Below are 17,207 nucleotides of genomic sequence, written 5' to 3'. Positions count from 1 at the left end.
GGACCATCATTTACTAAATTAACATCATGGTGTGTTGGAGAAAACTTGAAACTGGTGATTGAGACCGTAAACGTATGTTTACCATGTTTACTGAGGTACTAAAGCAAGTAAGGAGTAGGATCCTTATCTCATAGACTTCTATACAATCACATTTATTTTTGCAACTGGAGGAGTCGCTGGTCATTAGAAAAAAATGCAAGTTTAAGGTAGAACGTATTGGCTTCACTTTTTGTTACCTCGGGGGTTAGGGTTCCTAAATAGAACAGACGCACAGTCTCACTGGCTGACCGAGCAGCTGAATGACGAACAGACCAACTGACTTCACTGCCTGTGCTGTCGATACTATTGCTGATATGCTACTGCAGCTGAAGTGTTTTTTCAACACCAAAATTGTTGACAGTGTTGCCACAGTGTTGATAAAATAGACACTTTGAACTTTTATCACTGACATGCTTGACCTCTCTCATGTCTAGTATTTGTACATGTCAAGCACCACCCAGTATAGGCGTGTGATATTCTTAGGTGTCGAAGGACCGTGGCTGTTGGAAGATGAGAAAACTGGATTGTCACATGATATGTCACATGCCACATAAAACTGTGAACATCCCATCTTGAATGTCTTAATATGCAAGTAAATCACTGTTGACATTATGAGTGAGTCTTGATGATGTGAAACCTGCCTGTCTAGCTCAACTTATTCTTATTATGGTATTCTGTGTGTGTGTATATATATATATATTTATATATTCTGTGTATATATATATATATATATATATATATTTACACACACACACAACGTAACTCTCCGTCACACACATCAGAGTCTAAATGATTAATTATATATGATTCTCAAGAGGTACTCTATACGGTAACATAAATTGTCTTGTGCTAAATATACTGTAACTTTATAAAGTCTATCGAGTATATGACGAGCACTTCACATGACTACAAGTCGCCTGCTATTAAACCTGATGTCGAAGATATTTTTGAGCTACTCTCTTTAGCTTTAAGACTTCAGAACTGGTTATGTGTACAGGCATGGTTACTAAGTGAACAGCCTCCTTGCTATGACAGTTGGTTTTTATGGGGTTCACATGGCCCATGTTGCACACTGATGTTCACGCTACCAGCTGCTTATGTTGAAACACGGCACGGGACTCAGGGACTGAGAGCATCATAAAAATTATTGGAGGCAAGATACTACTAAGGGCATGTTTAAAAAGCATATGGCTATCTATGGGGTTGACGTTGATGCTTGGCATGTGCAATAACTGAGAGTGGCAGGTTTACTTGATTTGGGTTATCACCAAGCTCTCTTTTTGCCTTAATCACAGATACATTTTATGGTTTGCAAGTTATCGTCTTCAGTGAACAGCAGAAACTGGGCAGTGTTGTGATAAATATAAAAATGAAAGCTTGGAGTTAAAAAGAAAAGAGAAGGATGTCCAGTCATTTTTTTTAAGACATTTCTTTTTAAAACTGACTCCCCATAAAGTCGTCAAAGGATTGTTAATGGTTTTAATGTTCATTGTCTAACAAGTGTGTGATGGGAAGTATAGATACAATTATGAATATTAGTAAAAAAAAAAAATGTTGCCAACTTGCCAAAAAACAGTGACCATACAAATTAGTGAGGTAAGAAGCAACTGTTGCTATTAGAGGTGTTACATTAGCATATATTTGCATTTCTAAGCTCTCCCGATGACTCCGATAACCTTTTGACATCTGATTTTAAATTTGCACAAAGGTTATACCTAACAAGAATACAAAAAGTACACATGCAAGTAAACACTCGAGCAGCAAAATGTAAAAGACATTATATCATGCTTTTAAATGATGTGTGAATGATGGAAAACTAAAATACTGCACTGTACAAATCGGAGCACTTGCTAAAACAATGCAGCTCCATTGTGTTCATAGGCAAACACTTTCCGCAGTTTGCGACATTAAGTCAATGTTATCTTTGGACTTGAGAGGGAATCAGCCACAAGATTTGCTCAGTGTTGACTGTAGCCAAGTCTAAATATTCAACACCTTCTTCTAAGAGTGGTGTTGTATGTGAGATGGATGATGAACTTACCTCAGTACTCCTGAGATCCTCTTGAGTGGTGCTACTTCCCAGTCTGATATTTGAGTGTTGCCTCTCTGGTCTTTCAGCTATTAAATGCTTCCAGGAATGCGAATGACTCTGCGACAAGCACCTACGTTGTAATGACAGGGAGCCTGCCAAGAAAGGGGATTGCTTTTTTGTTTTTGGCATAAATCAGGGGGAGGGGGGAAAGCCAAGGATACAAGCCTCACTGTGGGATGACCATGACTCTGGCTTCTTCTGACAAATGCACGAGCTTCCTGGGGCGACTGTTGCTCAGGGGTGGTGCAGGGTCGTCCTTCAATCAGAGGATCGGAGGTTCGATCCCCGGCTTCACTAGTCCAAGTCAATGTGTCCTTTGGCAATACACTTAACCACAAATTGCTCTCACATGCTGAACGGGTGTGAATGGTTATATAGTCCTGATGGGCATGTAGCACCTTGCATGGTAGCCCCTGCCATCTGTGTGCGAATGGCTGTGAATGATGACGTAGATGTAGTGGGAAAGCGCTTTGAGTGGTCAGAATATTAGATAAGCACTATACAGTCCATTTACAATTCCTCAGGAGTTCTCTGACTGATACAGATTTTCCATCTGAAAATTGGAATTGTCATCTTGATATCAATACATCCAATGTGGGCTATACTACTTGTATGAAATTTGTCTTTTGAGTAGACTTTGTTTTGTATTAGTTTCTCCAAATGATCGGTATCCTGAACCTTTCACTTGATATTTTACAACCTAATACTTCCTCAATGTCTGTGTTGTCTTTGTTTTGGCTGTTAGATTTGTGAGTTATTACATTTTATTATTGCGATATTATGTTTTGTGATATTGTATTAATTCCCCAAAACACTGTATTGAAAAAAAGAGATATACATATATTTATATTTATATAGACTGTATATTCTTAATTTAAATGTACACACACAGACACACGCACACAAAGTTCAATTTTAGTAGTAGCACTCTGATGTTGGATGTTAAGACCCTGACTATTAACCATCAGTTAGCGTCTGGTGCCCTATTGTTTGCTGTGTGTCCCGCACCGCTGTCACTAGTCTGACCCTGTGGACGGCTTTTGGGCCGATTTTAGCATGTTGACTTGTGAGGGCACACATAAGGCTCTTCTCATGTTTCATCTTCATCTCATCTCATCCCTTCAATACACATGTGTTTTCACAATGACATGGCCATCTGGATTGAAGCAGTGAAGTGGTGAGTGAGAGTGGTGTGAAAAACGGTTGGCGAACACTGCTTTATTTCACGTTTGTATTATGACAATGGCTTATCGATCCGCAGTCTTGCGTCTTCAGGTTTTCCTTTTTCAATGATGAATGAGACTTGTGCCACCTGCTGATATGGAGAGTTATTTCCTCTGACGCAGGTGCAGAATGTAAACGCTTACTGGAACTTTTTGGGCAAAACACAGGCGATGTCAGGCAACACACCAGTCGGCCTTCGTGTCCAGCTTACCTGTGTTTCAAGGTTGGATTCACAGGTTTCTGAAAATTTTACATCATAAGAAAAACAAAAAAAATCTGAGCTGTTGTTTTTTTTTGCTAATAATTAAAAAAAAATTCAACAATTTTCAACAATGCAACATGTACTGTATATCTCTTACATACACACAAACCACCTTGAGGATATCAACTTGCATCAAAGAAGTCATTGAGATTCCTCATGGAGTCTGGGTTGCTGCCACTTTAAACCACAACCCAGTTATTGTGGTCTTAGTAATAACAGAGCTATGTTCAGTTTGAGCACGATTATGCGTGTGTGGATATTTCAAGCAGTGTAATTAAAGCGGATCCTTGGCCCAAGGATTATGACTGTTCTCAGGCATGGGCACCTGATATGAGAGGCTTGATGTTGTTGAAGGCATTTATTGCAGAAGGTCACTGAAGTCAGGAGCTTAGAATTTTACCCTGCAAAAGTATGACAAAACAACTGGACATCACACAAGCCAGCGCTATGCATCATGGACAAAGGTAACCTCATACGTGCGTTGGCAACATTCTTTTCATTTATTTTCCGATGAAAGTACACTTCATCGGCCTAAGTAGTTACTAGACCTAAACAGCCGTTATGTGTAGGTTTTTTTTCTTTGTGTATCACTACATGGTATTGTGAAATACTGTTGGCATGTGGTTTGAGGCTTTTGAATGTCAATGCCTAGTACAATAAACTCCCAGTTAATAATCGTGTGTAAACTAACAGGACGCCATGTGGCCTATGATAATATTAGTGTGTCCTAAGACTTAACACAGGAAGAGGCACAGGTGTTTGCAAGGTTGCACTTCGTCATGCACATGAAATGTTTCTTTTATGACTTTCCATAATAGACTCGCTATATGCTCTGAAAGCATTGCAAACACATGCAGGCAGTCAAAGAGAAATTTGAAGCCCTGCGACAGGTGGCAAAGCAGAAGCAGTGCGCAAAATGGATATACATTATAATAATAATAATACATATCTCACTGTATGCCAGGCATTTGCGATTAACTAAATGTGATTGCAGAATACAAGCTACTTAATAATAAATTACTGGATAATTATAGCCAAAACAAAATTACATAAGTGATCGATAATTGTGTACAAAAATACGAAAAAATGTGTCACCAGGGCATGTTATTGTGTTTGTTTGTTCTAAGCCACGCAAATGAATGAAATAAACTGACCTGAAATATCGGATGTATTACCACCATGGTGTAGACATTTTAGTTTTTTTATTTAACTGTCTAACATAAAATGTTATATCTAAAATAAAACAATGACATACAAATACATTAATTAAGGGGCATGAAATTGTCAGTAATGAAAATAAACAATATAATAAATTAATCCATATATATATGTACACATGTTCTTCAATTTAAATTGAAGGTTAGTAAGTTAAAACTCAATTTATTTGTATAATCTTACACATAAAGGCAGTTATTTAGCAGAAAACTAATTTCAAGGATTTCATATATGAGGATTTCATTGTTAAAAGCATAATAGCAAAATATATTTTTTTATGAGTTTGGCTTTATGTAGGCCTACACTATACAATATTTACCATTATGAGAATTGTGTTAATCAGCAGTTTTCTAGCTTCTCTTCCTTAAGATGTCCATACATAACATCTACCTATGATTCGATTTCGACAGATATATCCTTTTTGTCTTCGATTTGTATCCCATATTGTTGGGAGAGAGAAATCAAATATGGTTCGTAGATTCATCTGTATTGCAAGTCGGACAGACGTTACGTTTAAAACTGAGTCTTCATGTCAGTATTTGGTGAGAAGGATAAATATTATCGATTCTTTTGGGGATTTAGCTTTGAGTAATATAGGATGTAGAAATTCAGTTTTAAATGTTCGTGCTTTGCAAGATCCATTTCTTTTAAATCAAGCAATGTTGAATTGGTTTGGATATAAGTCGTTGGTCATCTTCTGTCTGGTAAGGTGGTGGTTACATTTCTTATCATGAAGTTTGAATTCGCCAATAAAGATGGTCATGGTGATATTTAATTAGAATGTAAAATGACTCTTTTGGCCAAAAGAATGGCTCTGGTATATCATTATTAAGGATGAAAAGTTGTTTAGGTATACAGAAGATTATAAAATTTGACACGAAATTGTAAGTTTCCATTGGTATATAACAATTAGAAACTTGATCAAATATTTCTGTCCATATATTCTCAATAGAACAAGCATATATTTCTGATCGAATGTCTCTTTCTGGTCAGACATGTTGGGTTGCTCCAAGCAGATGCTGCAGAACATTACCCCTTCCTCTTTATTACATATTGGCACTAAAATAAAATTCATAAATCTAATTATATATATGTTGATATTGTTTGCTTATCATGCTTTCATCTACATTCACGAACAATATGAACAAAGTGAATTATTGTCATTTTTACCCGGACAAGTAACTTTTGTGCCTGGACAAGTGAAAGGTAAATTAACTTGCATGCCTTAAAAAGTCAATGTTGAATCCTGATTGTAATGAAATTTGTTTTTGCAGAAGTACCACCACGTCAAAACTATTTTTAACATTTGGAATCCGGTGCTCCACCCTTTCGTTTTGGCATTCTTTGCTTAATTCCTTGAACCTTCCCTTTCAATTTCTGTGTCCACACCAACCTGCAGTCTCACGCCCTTTTATTGGGATTGGCAGCGCGTCTATCTATGCTAGTTAGGATCAACTGGTACATGCTTTTGATTTTGCGAGGACAATGGAACACATCATTATAAGAACACTGACACAAACTATTCTGCAGTTTACGTCTGACGTAGACTTTTCTTTGGACCTTTCTCAAGAAAAAATGAAGAACAGACAGATACTGGTGAACAAGGCCAATATGCAGTGATAGCATGTTGGCGTTAGCATTTAGCTCAAAGCACTTCAGTGTCTAAGTATAGCACAGACCAGGTAAAGTGTAAACTCGTTGTCTTGGTATATCAAGTGACAAGCTCAGCATTCAATTTAGGGTAATGATTGACAAGTAAGACAGTTCAGTGTTGAATAAGAGGGCTTTATTTACATTTTTGGAATAATTATTAATAATTTATACAGGGAATATGCAAACACTAAAACATACTCAGTTATAGCCATATTGTATACCGGCAATTTTCCATGAGGAAGCCAGCTGATTTTTTGTTTCCTTTACATGAAACAGCAGAGGAAAAAGAGGTCAATGAATAAACATGTTTGGTGCAAAGATTAGCATGAAATTACTGTCTCCTATCAAAGTGCTCTTTGCATCCAGCCGATGCATTTTGTAAAATCTACACTCAAATACGACATAATCGAGTTTTATCCAGTACATTTGTTTTATTTTTAAACACCAAGAGCTCTTTCTTTCTCTCTTTCATCCTTAATTTCTTCTCAACAGTTTATTGAAACCCAGTAATACCGTAAATCACAAAAAGCAGGTTTCAGAAATTGCCAAATGTTTCTTTTCCATTCATCTTAAATGGAACATGGCATCTTCAGAAGTTCAGGCCCACTGCATCATCCTAATCTGAAGAAGGATGGAGAGAAGAGAGCATTATTCAAACATGTAGCCAGAGGAGTAGAATTTAAGATGTAACAAATACATATGCATTATGTTTCTACCTTCCACAACAAGTTTAGTTGAAGAGTCCACTCTGCCCAGAGGGTTTTCTGCAATGACTGTGTAATCCCCGCTGTCCTTCGGGCCAACTTTAAGTATCCCCATGGAGCAGACGCCACATGTGTTTGTGATGTAGTAGTTAGTGTTGGTGTTGAGACCGATACTATTTCTGTACCAGGTAACATGGGGTTTGGGGTTTCCTGTCACAGCACAACTCATGTAGCACTCGTAGCTCTCTGGACTCTTGTGCATTTTTAGCGGAACAGAGAATGAAGGAGGCGTATCAAAGCTGCAGCTTTTAGTGGCAGGAAGGTTCAAAGTAAATGTTTCTGGAAGGATGCAAGAGAAAGGAAATGAAAGTTAATACAGAGTAATCCATAACTATTGATACATTTCCCATCGCTTTAGTCCCAAGTTTTTGATTGATTAATTTAACTCCCCTCAGTGTCTATGGCAGAATATGTAGCAATATAAAATGCTATAACTCCCATGGTATATTTCATAAGGCAAACAAAACATTTATTAACAATGATAAACAACGTCGCCATACAGTATGTCCTAGCCATATGCACAAAAGATGAGTTGAGGTGACAGCTCACACTTGACACTTGACCAGTTGATGTTCCTAAATTGTCTGTTGATTTTCTTTAATTGCATTTTTATGATCATTTTATTACTCCTTTTATGCTTTTATGAAGTACATCTAATTACTTGTTTCCTTATAGATTTCTACACATCTTGGGCTGTGATTTGTTTTGCAATTGCTTGACTCGTACCAACAGTCCAAACCCCAAAGAAAAATAATTTGCTTTTTTTTTTATTTAAATTTTAGAATCTGGAACCAGCTAATTTTCTGCATTTAGACTTAAAGTTCTTTTGGACTCAACTACTTGACCGATCGACTTATTGTCTGCAGCTCTATCCTCATCTACATTTATTTAGACCTGGGTTGATGTCTTTTAAACTGCAGTGAGGTTGCAACCAACAATTATTTTCATTGTCGATTAATCTGTTTGGTCAATGAAATTGTGAGAAATTCCCGTCACAAGTTTTGAGAGCCTTTATGACATCTTTACATGTCTTGTTTCATCTGACAAAAATACCGGAAACAATTTTTTAGCTATCAAAATGGTTGCCATTTAATTTTCTGTTGATCAACTAATTGAATACCGAACTACTTGTTTCTGCTTTATACACACTTTCGTATCACTTTTGTTAGACCTGCCTTTAATTCTCTTCACTTCCCAGATTGTGGACTCAGAAGGTTTGGAGAGCCCCATGTCATTCCTGGTATAGACCCGGAACTTATACTCCCTCCCCGGCATGATGTTGATGATAGTGATCTTGTTATTGAAGAGATGGTCTGCCACAGTTTGCCAAGAACACTTAACAGAGTCTCGCTTGGTGACCATGTAGTGTAGCCTGTCATCTTTCTTTTCATCTGGAGAGGGAGTCCAGGACACCGTCACCGTTCCCGGCACAGTCTCCTCCAGCTCCACCGTCCCTGGAGGCTTGGGCTCGTCTAGAAACGGATAGGAAAAGGTTTGTAATGTCTTGCTATTAGTGTTGGTGTCGTTGCTCTCTTAACTTTCCCCACCCATCCCTTAAGTACAAAGGTACACAAAATGTAGTAGACACAATATTTGTAGGCATGTTTGCTATTTTATGGTTTAAGACATATTTTAAAAATCTATTGATTCTCAATATATGAAAACTCTTTTTGCTTCCTTTCTAAAACTACATGAACTTTGCAATAATCTTAAAAAGCGAATGCATAGCCATTAACTATTGGTCCTCAACTTTTATTTGTTATGGATTAGTTAAAAATGTTCCCTTTTCACTCTTACCTGTGACTCTTATCTCAATACTGGAGGTATCCTGACCAACAAGGTTCTTGACAATGATTGTGTAGATCCCAGTGTCATGGCGCTCTGCTGCAGAGATCATCATCTGCGATGATGAGTCTGTGTTGCTGACTGTCACATGCTTGGCAACAGGATTATTGTCCTTGAGCCATTTGATAACTGGTATTGGAGAGGCCTGCCAACAACAGGAGATACAGGGCTATGATGTGGGTTCATACCTTTTTTGTAGAGCAGCAGAGAAGTGTCTAATCTGGCACTTTGAACTGGACTTTGAACAAAACAACGTGGTGTTTTTATGCTCCGAAGTTTTTGCGTGAGTTTTACTGAACCTTAAAGTTGAAGTTGACTCGAATAGAGTTCCCAGCTTTCATCACCATAAAGGGATTCATCTTTTTGTCAGTGAATTGAGGTCTCACTGTAACAGTGTGGGAAAGGTAATTCAATTAAGGTGAAATGTATACAATTTTCAGACAGTTCACAATTTCCACCTACTCACCTGGAGGAGGCATTGCAATGATGTAGTTGTTCAACTCTTGGGGCTCCCCGTTTCCACCCTCATTGGTGGCTAGAACTCTTACCCAGTACATGGCCATGGACTTCAGACCCATAATAGTAAAGGAGCTCACAATGATAGGATTGGAGTTACAGCGACCCCATTCTGGGTTTTCTGCTGGTCTGAGCTCCACAAAATATCCTTTGGCCTCATCCTGGACCCCTTCCTCCTCCGTGGGTTTGGTCCAGCCCAGCGATAATGTTGAGTATGTGGAGTCTGTCACCTTCAGGTCAATAACTTTACCTGGGGGCTCTAGAAGCAAAAACATTTAAGCATTGAGATTTTAAACGATTAAGTGTTGGGATAATAATATTCTAGCTTTTATCGGCTTATTACTCACGCTTTGGATCTCTGGCAAACACAAAATCAGAAGGCGAACTTGGCTCTCCAGCACCAGAAATGTTGATAGCTGATACACGGAACTCATACTCAAAGCCTTCAACAACATCTTTCACTGCATAATTTGTCTCTGTTGGCATTTCAAAAAGTATAGTTCAGACTATACAATTTAGAATGTAATTCTAGACTTTTGCACATTTCCAAATGACAATGCTATGACTGTATTCAAGATGCAACACTGTACCTTTGATGGGCTCATTGGGAGGGTTGACATGGCCCCACAGATTACTGCCATTCTTGCGTTTCTCGATGTTGTATCCCAAAAGGTTGGTTCCTCCAGTATTAGTGGGTGCAGACCAAACAAGATTGATACAGTCTTTGAAAGCACTTTCAACTTTTGGTTTAGAAGGAGATCCAGGGTATGCTGAGTAATGAAATAGAAAAAAAAACATTGTCACTCTTCACAGACTCACACAAAGCCCTTTGTATTTGAGACACCGTCAAAACAAGTCGTCGTGCTTGTAAAGACTCACCCTTTGTCCCTGCCTGAATGTCATCTGTCTCCATCATTTCACTGATGCCTTCATCCGTTTCCGCTCTGATGTGGTAGCAGTACTTTCTACCATGATCTACATCCGCATCCCTGTATTTAGGCTCTGGGCCAATCTTGCCTAATTTCTTCCAGCTGTTTCGGCCAAGTTGCTGGCGCTCCAGGATGTAGTCTGTGATAGGGGAACCTCCGTTGTCTTTGGGAGTCCTCCATTTAAATTCAATGCAAGTTGACGAGGCTTCGATAATATCAACCGGGCCCATGGGTGGTGTTGGTCTATCTGTAAGGAGACGAAATAGAGAACAAACACACTCATTTCCACTTCCGTTATAACCTTCGTACAACTGAAAACATGCAGTTTTCAACATGCAGTGTTCAACAAACCTTACCTAAAATAACAACCTGGGTTATGGCCTCAGTTGTTCCACATTCATTTTTAATCCTAATCTTAATTTCTCCTGTCATTTTGCGTTGGCACTTGGTAAGCACCAGGCGGCTGTGTGAGGAAGACTTCTCTATTCTGATATGGTTGTCCTCCAAGAGCTCTTCGCCCTCGCTATACCACTGGATCTTCATGGGTTCCCGGCCCAAAAAGGGAATATTGAAGGCTGCATCTTTCCCGACTCTGATTGTGACAGGTTTTCTGAACTTGGTGAGGTCATCAGGGTTAATTCTTGGAGGATCTAGCAGAAACAACATACATATTATTAAACTGAAAACTTTAATTGCTGGGCTGAAAAGAATATTGTTTTACACATTTTCACAGTGGCTGCCTTTTTGCTCGGCTTTAGTTGAAGTGCCTCAAATTGATTCTGATTACAATACCTTCAACACTTAGTGCAGCTTCTGTTTTACGCCCATCAGCTTCACAGCGGTACTTTCCAGCATCATCTTCTTTGCAGTTCTTGATAATTAGTTTGCGATAAACCCCGTCTTTAACAATACAGATATCTTCTGTAGCCGTTATCTGAAATGCATGGACACACACATGTAAACACTCTTAAATCTCATGAAAGTGAAAGATGACAGCCACTCCTCTCTCAATTCCTCTTCACCTCGTTCCCATCTTTGTACCAGACTCCATCACAGTCCTCACTGCTCAGCTTGCAGACCAGTTCTGCATCAGTGCCAATGATTGTGGTTATATCTGACAGTCCACCCGTGAAGTATACTCCTGGGTCTTAATGGAAATACAACGATATTGTTAACCAGGAACAGGAATCTATGAACGAAGCAGTACTTGGAATTGAATTACTATGTTCTAATGCATACCAATGACTGTATCAGGGACGAGTGGGCCTGCTCTCACTCTCTTTCTTTTCTCTTGAGCCGGCTCCTCTTCTTCAGTATCAGCAACTTCAGCAGGAGCCTCTCCCTCTACATCTTCTTCATCATCCTCTTCCTCGTCAACAGTGGTTGCTTCTGTTTTTTCTGCGCCATCTTCCACTTCTGCCTTTTTCTTTTTCTTTGTCTTTGTCTCTGCCTTTGCTTTTGGCTTGGCTTTATCTTTGGCTGGCTTCTCCGCTTCCGCTTTAGCTTTAGCCTCTGGTTCCGCAGCTGCAGCCGCGGCGGCTGCGGCGGCTGCGGCCGCCGCGGCCGCGGCCGCCGCAGCCGCGGCTTCAGCATCGGCCCTTGCCTTTGCAATCAACTTCTCTCTCTCTATCTGTATCTTAGCCTGTTGCTCCTCAGCAATCCTCAAAAGGTCCTCTCCACCACCACCTGCTCTGGTAGTTTTGCGAACTTTCTTCTTTTTGTGTGAGTTTGGATCCTTGTCAGCTAATAAAAAATAGACAGGACAATGTTTAAGGCTTCATGGTACACTTATTGGTATTAGATAACATTATGTTGAACAGTCTGACAAGATGCAGTTTAAAATATGTAAACAATACCTTCCACTATAAGCCAGGCATTACAGGATGCCTGTCCAGTCACAGCCGCATAAATTCCTTTGTCCAATACCAGGCAGTCCTTCACCACCAATGAGTGAATCAGCATGTCCTCTGACACAGTGATGTCATATTTCTCCCCTTGCTCTAGTGGGTTATTCTTTCCCATCCATTTCATCTTTTTCAGGGGCTGTGAGATGACACACTCAAACACAGCGTCCTCTCTTTCCTCTGCTTTCACATCTTGAATCTTGACCAAGAAGTCCACAGGGGGAACTAGACAGAGAACATTATTATAACCATAACATGGTATTTCAAATTTCCTGTCTCAGGACAATCATGTAATCAAAGCTTTTTTCGACTTCTGTGTGTAGTGTGTAGATAAATAAATTGGTGAATCTTCTTACGTTTGAAGTCAGTTGAGAAGATCTTAACTCCATCAACCTCCACTTGGTATAACCCTGCATCGTCTTGATCAACACCGTTGATGCTAAACACAAACTTCTTTCCCACCTGCTTCAGTCCATGTTTTATGTCTGTGTCCACTTCAAAGGGAATCATTATTCCATCCTGTTTAAACATAAGCAGTCATAAATGTTTGAGCAGTTTGTAATTTAAGACTTTCAGCCCCTTTGTTTAATTAATTCACCATTGGGAAGAAAATGTAAATATTTAAAATGAGACATCTCACCTTGAATAAGAAGATTTTGCTTTTAGGGTCTTTTAGTGACATTTCAAGTTCAAACTCTGCACCACCATCAGCCTTCAATTCAATGGGCTTTAGGTTGCATAGCCTTTCAACAACCTGTATTAATTGGAATTAAGAAAAATAAGTTTTAGAGTTTGTACTTGTACTACATTATTTATATAATTATAGATGCCACTTAGATAAAGCAGAAACATACCTTTGATTGCTCTTGCTCCCTCTCAATCTTCCTCGCACTTAGTTTTTTAAGCATCCCACGGAAATCAGTGAGGCCATACTGACCACAGATGGTCTCATAATCTTTCTTCTCTGCACTCATCAACAGTTCCCAAAACGTTTCATCAATTTCTGGTTTTTTGTTTTCTTTTGCCTCCGTGTCAACCCTACAAACCCCCCAAAAATATTAGTAAACACCATATGGTAATAATCATACAATGTAAATGTACTACTTACCTATTTTTTAAGGCCTTTTTGAAGTCCTCAGGTGTCTCTCTGACCGCTACGACAAAACCAACAGCATGTTAACAGCTTTTTCTTAATGACTGACATTGCATTATTATAGATTAAATGTTGGCTGTGTACCTGTTCTCGATTGTTGCATGGCTTTGCTCTTCTTAAAACCAACTAAAATGAAAAAGAATTCAGTGAAGTGAGACAGAGGTTATTTATCTTAACTTATTTTAAAACAATGTATAATGCAATAGAAGTGAGTAACTGACCCTCAATAATATTAAGCGCAGCAGTTACAACCGCTTTTCCATATTCATTTCTGGCAAAACACTTGTAGGTGTCTGCTTGATCCGCCGATACATCAGGCATCTATCGATCAATACATGATTATCAGTATTTTTGCAACAAATAGTGCAAGACGGCTTAATGTTTAGTTATTTGAATAACTATTCCTTATGACACATGGCCAGTGATCTCACCTGTAGTTGGTATTCACCAGCAGTCTCATCAAAGACCTTTATGTAGCGTTCTTCATTCATTTCCCCATCATTCCTCACCCAGGTAATAGTCGGTGCTGGGTTGCCAGTAACGACTGCTCTGAAGACAGCCAATTTTCCTACAGAAAATGGAAACAGACAATGTAAAATGATTTTATTAATATAAAAAATCAAAAAGGAATACGTTTGGACATGTGATTAGAGGTGGAATTTTACCTTACCTTCTTGAATAGTTAGAGCAATAGGTTTCCGAGTGAAATCTGGGGTGGTCATGTCTTCGGGTAGTTCTTCCACATACTGCGTGATCATAACTCCAGGCACCCTTGACCTCTTTTTAATTTTCACTGTCATTCAATGAGATAAATTGCATTATTTACAAATATATGAACATTTAACAGCTTTATATGTCTCAGAAAAGGCTATATTTTTTTTATCACGTATCCTATTGTCTGTCAGTAATTTGTAATTTGTGTTCAAACTCTAGTTACTTACCCTGCCCTGGAGCAGTTGGCTCCTCTTGCTTTGCTTTACGTATTTTAAACATCTTGATCTTGACAACAGCTTCTCTGTTACTGCAAAAAAACAACATTACAATGCACTTTTAAAACACTTAATATTTAATAAGGCAATACTGTTAGGTTTGCTTATCCGTTGGTACACTTGGTTTTCACATTGATGGTTTCTTTGGTTGTATAATAGGCTTATTTCCCTTTGTCAATGCCCAACATATCCTAGAATTCCAATGTAGTCTGGAGCTGTTGGCATGACTTGACCACTGTTGGAAACAATCTGTCTGACATGCAGTTAATCTCTACCAGATGGTCTGAATCTGTAATGGGTATCACATCATTGTTTTAACTAGTGGCTTAAGGCAGTGCGCCCGCTTTTACAACACTATGTCGATGCACTTTTAAGTAAAGCTTATCCTTTGAGAGATCGTTAAGATGTAATTGGACACCATTTATTTCTACCACCAATAACACGTGCTGCTGACGTCTGACGTCAGTGTTAAACTATGAGAGTAAGACGTATGTCGCAAATGGTGTAAGGGTTACATGCGTTTGTAACTCTATCTGTTCTATATGTGACAGAATTCCTGAGATCAACCATTTGTAGATTCCTGTAAGTGACTGGCCTAATTTGGCAGGCAGTAGGTCACATACCTCATAAAACATCTACAGTACTGTATCCTTACTCAGGAGGTGGCACACGTGTGTGCCCTACTGCAAATATCATTTATTAGTCATAACCGTCATTGCATTTGGGCTTTGCTTTCTTTTTAGCCCTGAATTATCATCATCATCAAAGGTTGAAATTTGGTTGGTTGAAAATATTCTAAATTTGTTTACATGAATCAAAGTTGTTCTGAAACTATGAGATGGTCATTTTGATGATCACATTTCCTTTTAATCAAGTCATAATTAGATTGTCGAAGCAAGCTTCAGTCAACACTTCAGTCACACAATCAAATACTATTAGAAGCATTTCAGAAATTATAGAAAGCTAATCTATTTTTACATCAATGTACCCATTAGTAGTTCCTAATTTGATTTATATTTAAGTATAAATAATTACTGAAGTATGAATCAATGCTTAAGTATATCAGACAAAGGGTGTGGACTGATTCTTGAAAAACTTGTCAGGTCTATGTCCTTAATCTCAGAGCTACATTTAATAGCAGAGGTGAGCATATACTTTTTCTTTGTCATTTGTTTGTAAATACAAAATAAAATATCACATTAAAACTAAGCAACGTACTGTAAACCTTTGTTGCAGGAGGAAAGTGTATAGGACCAATTCTAATTTGAATAGACAAATATGTTTTTATGTTTCTATAGTTTGACTATCTGTTACCGCTGATCTTTTGAAACTGAACAATCATTAATCTGATCCGCATATTTTTTCAACATTTTCCTGTATTTTATTATTTCTCATCAATCAATTATTCTTGCCTAAAAAACAAGTATCATAAACAGCATTATTAAAGGTCATCATATTGGTTCTTGTCATATCAAACTTCTGAGACACTAAACTGCTGTCAGCATTCAATAATAATTCAGATTTAGGCTAACTAGTAAGATCTCATTACCATTTATACCAAAGGTTAATATACATCAACATGCAAACTAGTTTAGCCTAGGTTAGCCAACATACACGTATATACATACATTGGCTCACAGAATAAAGATTTTGTAGGGAATTTCCCCAGTATTTGGAAAATGTACTTACTATTTTTTTTTCAAGTGTACTGCTGTTCCCTGATGTCAGTTGCAGGCCAGGTTCCAGCTGATTCTTGAGTAAGGGCTCTTCCTTTTGTGAGGCAATAAAGTCTTTCAGAGACACACAACCTAACCCACTGCTTTTTTTTTTTTCACTGTGGCTCCTGGGGATAGGTTTACTGACATGCACTTTAGCCCTAAAGTCCTATAGGTTCTTGAGAAAGGGGCACCAGATCAAATGCAGGAGTGAAGCTCCTAATCCCTCCCTCAAAACTGGAATTCCAGCTGCAGGGTGATTTCTATTCAAAAGGGAAGTCTCATTGAAAGTGACATAGAAGTGCCATGGGCTGAGCTGCCTCTCCATTAGCTTAATTGAACATGTAGGTTGCTGATCTTCATCCCAACATTTAACAAGAGGTAGGTGTCAATTAAATTGTGATTTTTTTTCCTTGCATTAGTTTGTTAGAACCGTGAAGTATGCTCCTGGGTCTTAATGGAAATACGATATTGTTAACCAGGAACAGGAATATATGAACGAAGCATTACTTGGAATTGAATGACTATGTTTTAATGCATACCAATGACTGTATCAGGGACGAGTGGGCCTGCTCTCACTCTCTTTCTTTTCTCTTGAGCCGGCTCCTCTTCTTCAGTATCAGCAACTTCAGCAGGAGCCTCTCCCTCTACATCTTCTTTCTCATCCTCTTCCTCCTCAACAGTGTTTTTTTCTGTGCCATCTTCCACTTCTGCCTTTTTCTTTGTCTTTGTCTCTGCCTTTGCTTTATGCTTGGCTTTAGCTTTGGCTGCCTTCTCCGCTTCCGCTTTAGCTTTAGCCTTTGGTTTAGCTTTAGCCATTAGTTTGTTCTAGAAATGTAGTGAACCATCATTGTAATGCAGAAAGTCTATCCCAAAAAATGGACAATTTGCATGAATGTTCGTATTT

General features: G+C 38.5%; 1 protein-coding gene across 1 annotated transcript; it reads right to left on the bottom strand.

The window, feature by feature from the left end:
- Positions 1-7,101: 7,101 nt before the first annotated feature.
- Positions 7,102-14,589, bottom strand: igfn1.3 (immunoglobulin like and fibronectin type III domain containing 1, tandem duplicate 3; the record flags this gene model as incomplete). Its single annotated transcript, XM_079186291.1, has 23 exons — positions 7,102-7,106; positions 7,202-7,528; positions 8,410-8,721; positions 9,047-9,239; positions 9,394-9,479; positions 9,561-9,869; positions 9,958-10,086; positions 10,201-10,380; positions 10,490-10,786; positions 10,896-11,189; positions 11,332-11,473; positions 11,562-11,686; positions 11,779-12,282; positions 12,396-12,668; positions 12,800-12,962; positions 13,084-13,197; positions 13,298-13,481; positions 13,552-13,597; positions 13,681-13,722; positions 13,818-13,917; positions 14,028-14,164; positions 14,267-14,389; positions 14,538-14,589. 23 exons carry the CDS (start codon positions 14,587-14,589, stop codon positions 7,102-7,104), a joined length of 4,137 nt encoding a protein of 1,378 aa, XP_079042417.1.
- Positions 14,590-17,207: the final 2,618 nt, after the last annotated feature.

Source organism: Pholis gunnellus (genome assembly GCF_910591455.1).
Source record: "Pholis gunnellus genome assembly, chromosome: 3".
Lineage (NCBI taxonomy): Eukaryota > Metazoa > Chordata > Actinopteri > Perciformes > Pholidae > Pholis > Pholis gunnellus.
This window is presented reverse-complemented; position numbering and strand designations above follow the sequence as displayed.